The sequence below is a fragment of the Loxodonta africana genome, chromosome 19 (genome assembly GCF_030014295.1).
Source record: "Loxodonta africana isolate mLoxAfr1 chromosome 19, mLoxAfr1.hap2, whole genome shotgun sequence".
In the NCBI taxonomy this organism is placed as follows: domain Eukaryota; kingdom Metazoa; phylum Chordata; class Mammalia; order Proboscidea; family Elephantidae; genus Loxodonta; species Loxodonta africana.
Window position 1 is genome coordinate 10,005,001 of NC_087360.1, and position 6,634 is coordinate 10,011,634.

General features: G+C 46.3%; 1 protein-coding gene across 1 annotated transcript in view; it reads left to right on the forward strand.

Moving 5' to 3' along the window:
* The window catches only part of ACAD10 (acyl-CoA dehydrogenase family member 10), a 52,205-nt gene extending 51,411 nt beyond the window's left edge, over positions 1-794 (forward strand). The window contains 2 exon segments of the mRNA XM_064272220.1: positions 29-94; positions 97-794. Coding sequence (XP_064128290.1) covers positions 29-94; positions 97-174 — 144 coding nt within the window. The 3' untranslated portion in view covers positions 175-794.
* The last annotated feature ends 5,840 nt before the right edge of the window (positions 795-6,634 follow it).

Consider the following 6,634-nt stretch of genomic DNA (forward strand, 5'->3'; position numbering starts at 1 on the left):
CCAGGGCTTCCTCCCCCATGTCTGCCAGGCCTTCGGAGCAGCAGGGCTGAGCATTGACTACCCTCTGGCTCATTTCTTCGCCTGGGCCCGAGCGCTGTGCTGTGCTTTGCTGACAGCCCCGACGAGGTGCACTGGGCAGCAGTGGCCAAGATGGAGTTGAAGCCCTGCGCTTAGGCCTGCGGGACTGCAGGAGCCGACGGTCCCCACTGGGCCTGCCACTGCCCACAGCTGAGATAACACGGCGTGAAAGGTCTGGCCTATGTCATTCTGGCTCCTGCCCAGCAGCTCAGTCCTGGGGCAGTCCCTGGGCACTCACCCTCTCCGGGTCCCCACAGAAGACATTTCTGTGAAAGCCCTGAGTTTGCTATGTCAGGCCCAGAGGAAGATTGGCCAGGATTTAGGGGGGTTGGTCCGGAGCCTGGGAAGCTGGTGTCCAGGCTCAGTGCTGGGTTGGGGACCGACGCCCCCTCTCTCTGACTGTGGTGTGTGAGGCTGTGGGGACCAGTGCAGATATTGTGGGCTCTGCTGAGGCCGTATGCCTATGCTTGCTCCAGAAAGGGCAGCCTCCTGCCCCATAGGTCCTCTCGAAAGACCCAAGGCCAGAGCGCTGCTGGGAAGTAGGATGAAACCTAAATCGTGATGGTCTTTGTTTGAGTGTCCACCACACAGAACGCTAATTAACATGTGATTTTGGAAAGGGGCTTTGGGAACACAAAAGAATAAAAAAAATAATCTCAGACTTTATGAACTTTGTCACACAAAATGGATTGAGAATAAAGCCTTGCTCTCCAGCCCCTCTGTCTCAGCACGTGTGTTGCCTCCTGGTGCTTCTAGTCAGTGGGGTCAATGGGGTCCTGCCAGCGCACCACCCCCACGGGGAGGGCACAGATACCACCTTGCCGCTGCTTAGCTCAGGACGCTCGTGCTCACAGCAAACATCCCTAAGGGCTTTCTGGTGTATCTGCGCCCGTGTACCTTCCCAAGGCCTCTGTCTGCTCTGGATTCAGAGAGTATTCCGAGGGGAGGGGAGATGGCAGACGATATGCCATTGACGGTTAGAGAGTGGTATTCTCCCCTCTGAGGAAAGCAGAAGTGCTCTCTTAGGAGGTCTGAGTTCTCTCCAGTCACTGGTTTCTGAGAAGTGGGTGCCCCGCAGGCCCAGCGGCATGCAGAGATAAGTCATGGGCCTTTGGGACTCAGCCTGCTAAACTCATCATCTGTGGTGGTGTGGCCAACCCTCCCTATTTTAGTCAGGCCAATGGGCAGGGACGTCCCCCTTGTCTGCTCCACCATGGACTAGGCCCCCTCATGGGAACCACTTCACCTGGGAGAAGGCCCATCTGCTACAGCCAGGGCCATGCACCTTCAGTCACTGGGAGACTGGTGAGAGGCACCCCAGATATTCTTGCCCCAAGCGGTCGTGGATGGCCGACCTTCCTCAGACAGTACTTGAGAAAATGTTTAAGAAAGATTAAATTAAGAAAGTTAAATTCAAGCCAAAAACTAATTACAATCACAACATCAGCCACGATGGCTGCCTCAGTTCTTGCTTTGGGCCTCAGGAGGAAGGAGGGGTTTCATAAAAAGGAAGGGCCTTGGTAAGCAGCCTGGCATGTCACAAGGCCCTAAGAGTTTCTCTCCTGGCCTCTGAGGTTAACCTCACTTGTTGAGTAGCGCAGCTGCAAAGATAAAAATAGAAGCTGAGCGGGGGTGAACCCCCATCTCGCTCCGATACTGTGCTTTAAAGGACGAAGGCATCCGGGGAGGCCGAGAGTGCTGGCCTGAAGAACTGAAGCCACAGATGAGGCCTAGGCAGCTCCTGGTTCAGGGACTCCAGTTCTGTTAAATAAACCTGCCACTGTTGGTTGAGCCCCGACTCTGGTCTAGGGAATGTGCTGGTCAACACAACAGGTAGTGGGGCTGATGGCACGGAGTGTATGTCTCATGTGGGGGACACTGGTAAATGTCACAAAGACCAGAATGGGTGATGTGGGAGATGCTCTGGTGGAGACTAGGTTTGGGGGCTTAGGGCAGGACTCTTTCCAGGCAAGGCTTTGGAGCCAAGGCCCTGGGGCACAGCGCAGTGCATCTGGGGTAAGGGAGCCAAGAAAGGCAGGACTGAGGTTGGGAAGGTGAGTCCAGCCATATCACTTGGGGCCTTGGAAAGGGGTTTGATGTTGATTCTAAATGTGACAAAGTGGTGAGTTTAGGTAGTGATGTGACATGACCTGGTATGTTGATGTTAGGTGCTATCAAGTCAGTTCCGACATGTGTAACAGAATGAAACACTGCCTGGTCCTGTGCCATCCTCACAATTGTTGTTATGCTTGAGCCCATTGTTGCATCCATTGTGTCAATCCATCTCACTGAGGGTCTCCCTCTTTTTCACTGACCTGTTATTTTACCAAGCATGATGTCTTTTTCCAGAAATTGTTCTCTCCTGATGACATGTCCAAAATAAGTGAGACAAAGTCTTGCCATCCTCGCTTCTAATGAGCATTCTGGCTGCACACCTTCCAAAACAGATTTTGTTTGTTCTTCTGGCAGTCCACGGTATGTTCAATATTCTTCGCCAACACCATAATTCGAATATGTCAATTCTTCTTCAGTCTTCCTTATTCATTATCCAGCTTTTGCATACATAGGAGCCGATTGAAAATACCACGGCTTGGGTCAGGTGCACCTTAGTCCTCAAAGTTAGACCTTTACTTTTTAACACTTTAAAGAAGTCTTTTGCAGATTTATGCAAAATTTTTTTTCCTGAACTTTACTAATTTTGTTGTTGTTTTTGAGAATATACACAGTCAAACATACACCAATTCAACAGGTACAATTTAGTGACATTGATTATATTCTTTGAGTTGTGCATCCATTCTCACCCCCCTTTTCTGAGTTCTTCTTCCCTCATTAACATAAATTCACTGCCCCTCAAGGTTCCTATCTTTCAAGTTGCTATTGTCAATTTGATCCCATATAGATAATTCTTAAAAGAGTATAATGCTCAGTGTAGCACTTTACTAGTTAAGCTAAACTATTGTTCAGTTTTAAGATGACTTCAGGGGATATTTTTGGTTTAAGGTTTAAAGATTATCTCAGGGGAATAGTTCCAGGGGTTTGCCCAACCTTCGTGGGTCCAGAAAGTCTGGAGTCCATGAGAATTTGAAATTCCGTTCTGCATTTTTTCCCTTTTGATCAGGATTGGCTTATTGCACTCAGCATAATGTCTTCAAGCTCCATCCATACTGTGGCATGTATCAAGACTTCATGTCTCCTGGCTGAGTAGTAGTCCATTGTATGTAGGTACCACATTTTGCTTATTCATTCATCTCTTGATGGGCATTTAGGTTGTTTCCACCTTTTGGTGTACAAGTCTCTTTTTGAGTCTCTCCTTTCAAGTCTTTTGGGTATATACCTAGGAGTGGAAGTGCTGAGTAAACAATTTCTTTTATAAAGATCAGCACAGAGCTGGTTCGTATAAGGTGGAGGTTCAAGATGTCCCAAATGTCCAGCTTTTCCAAACTGCTGTACCACTCCATCATCTCTAACGTCAACTACTCTCTCTCTACTTAGTACTCTCCCTCCTGTCTTTGGGTTCTGTAATTTGCTGCAACGTCTCACAGAATTCACATGGTTGCGGAGGCTGGCAACTCCTAAATCTGTGGGTCAAGTGTAGGCTTGTCCCTGCAGGGACTGACAAACCCAAACTGACAGTTCAGGCCACAAACTGCTCGCTCACAAAGCTGCAGAAGCTGGCGAATCAGGTCAGATGATAGGCTGCTGGTCTGTGGAGCTGTGGAGGCCGGTGAATCCCAGAATCGGCCAGTCAGACAGCAGGCCTCTGGCTCAAGTCCCAAGAACTGGAGGTCAATTGATCATGAACTGGATGCGGGATCCAGATGCAGAGAGAGAGAACCCCACCAGGTCATCCACACATACATCTTAGACACAGGCTGCACCCCAAGGAAGGGTGTAACTTGAGTAAGAGTGGGACTTGAGTCATGCCCTCCTGCACCAATCCTGCCTCATCAACATGTAGAGATCAGGATTCACAACACATAAAATGGAGGACAACCATACAATATTAGGAATCAGGGCCTAGCCAAGTCGACACATAACCCCAACCATCACAGGTTCCATATACCTTGTTTGCATAGTCTCACTCAATCAGCATGTGAGTCACAAAGATCATGGCTAGAAGGGCCATATTAAGTAATTCCTTATACCACACTGGGTCGTATGGTAGTTCTATTTTCAGTTTTTTGAAGTACCGCTACATTGTATTCTACAATGGCTATAATATTTTGCATGCCCACCAGCAACGGATAAGGATTCCAATTTCCCCACACCCTCATCAACACTTGTTATTTCCTTTGTTTTTTTTTTAACCTTAGCCATCCTAATTACTGGTGATTGGAATGCAAAAGTCAGTTCAAGAAGGATTGTTGTTGTTAGGTCCCATTGAGTCTGGCTCCGACTCATAGCCACCCTATGCACAACAGAATGAAACACTGCACAGTCCTGCGCCATCCTTACAATCGTTGTTATGCTTGAGCCCATTGTTGCAGCCACTGTGTCAATCCACCTCGTTGAGGGTCTTCCTCTTTTCCACTAACCCTGTATTTTGCAAGCATAGTGTCCTCCAGAGACTGACCCCTCCTGACAACATGTCCAAAGTATGTAAGATGCAGTCTCGCCATCCTTGCTTCTAAGGAGCATTCTGGTTGTACTTCTTCCAGGACAGATTTATTCGTTCTTCTGGCAGTCCATAGTATATTCGGTATTCTTCGCCAACACCACAATTCAAAGGCATCAATTCTTCTTCAGTCTTCCTTATTCATTGTCTAGCTTTCACATGCATATAATGCAATTGAAAATACCATGGCTTGGGTCAGGTGCACCTTAGTCTTCAAGGTGACATCTTTGCTCTTCAACACTTTAAAGAGGTCCTTTGCAGCAGATTTACCCAATGCAAGAAGAAGGATTAGTAGTTTGAAAATATGGCCTTGGTGATTGTCATGGATTAAATTGTGGCCCCCCAAAATATGTCAACTTGGCTGGGCCATGATTCCCAGTATTGTGTGATTGTCCACCATTTTGTCATCTGGTGTGATTTTCTTATGTGTTGTAAATCCTATCTCTATGATGTTGATGAGACAGGGTTAGTGGTAGTTATGTTAATGAGGCAGGACTCAATCTACAAGATTGGATTGTGTCTTGAGCCAATCTCTTTTGAGATATAAAAGAGAGGAGCAAACAGAGAGATGTGTGGACCTCACACCATCAAGAAAGAAGAGCAGGAGTAGATGTCCTTTGGACCTGGGGTCCCTGCACCTAAAATCTCCTAGACCAGGGGAAGATTGATGACAATGACCTTCCTCCAGAGCCGACAGAAAGCTTTTCCCTGGAGCTGACAAGCTGAATTTGGACTTCTAGCCTACTAGACTGTGATAGAATAAATCTCTGTTTGTTAAAGCCATCCAGTTGTGGTATTTCTGTTATAGCAGCACTAGATAACCAAGACAGTGACAGAAACGAGAAGCTGGACTGTATGAAGAAGAGCATTAAGATTGGAAGAAGACTCATTAACAACCTGCAATATGCAGATGACAAAACCTTGCTTGCTGAAAGTGAAGAGGACTTGAAGCACTTACTAATGAAGATCAAAGACCACAGCCTTCAGTATGAATTGCACCTCAACACAAAGAAAACAAAAATTCTCACAACTGGACCAGTAAGCAACATAATCATAAATGGAGAAAAGATTGAAATTGTCAAAGATTTTATTTTACCTGGATCTATAATCTATGCCCATGAAAAGCAGCAGTCAAGAAATTAAATGACATATTGCATTGGGCAAATCTGCTGCAAAAGACCTCTTTAAAGTGTTAAAAAGCAAAGATGTCACTTTGAGGACTAGGGTGCACCTGACTCAAACCATGGTATTTTCAATCGCCTCACATGCATGCAAAAGCTGGACAATGAATAAGGAAGACCAAAGAAGAACTGACACCTTTGAATTATGGTGTTAGCAAAGAATATTGAATATACCATGGACTGCCAGAAGAATGAGCAAATCTGTCTTGGAAGAAGTACGGCCAGAATGCTCCTTAGAAGCACGGATGGTGAGACTTCATCTGACGTACTTTCAACATTTTAACCATCCCTGGAGAAGGAGATAGTGTTTAGTAAAGAGTGAACAAAAAATAGGAAGACTCTCAACGAGGTGGGCTGACACAGTGGCTGCAAAATGGGGCTCAAGCATAACAACAATTGTGAGGATGGTGCAGGACCAGACAGTGTTACGTTTTGTATATAGGGTCGCTATGAGTTAGAAATAACTTGACTGCACCTAACGACAACAATTGATGTGTATTACATTGATTGATTTTCTAATGTTGAACCATCCCTGCATTCCTGGAGAAATCCCACGTGGTCCTGGAGTATGACTTTTTAAAAAAAATTTCATTGTGCTTTAAGTGAAAGTTTACAAATCAAGTCAGTCTCTCATACAAAAATCCATACACACCTTGCTGTATACTCCTAATTGCTCTCCCCGCAATGAGACAGCCCGCTCCTTCCCTCCACACTCTCTTTTCATGTCCATTCCACCAGCTTCTAACCCCCCTCCCCTCTC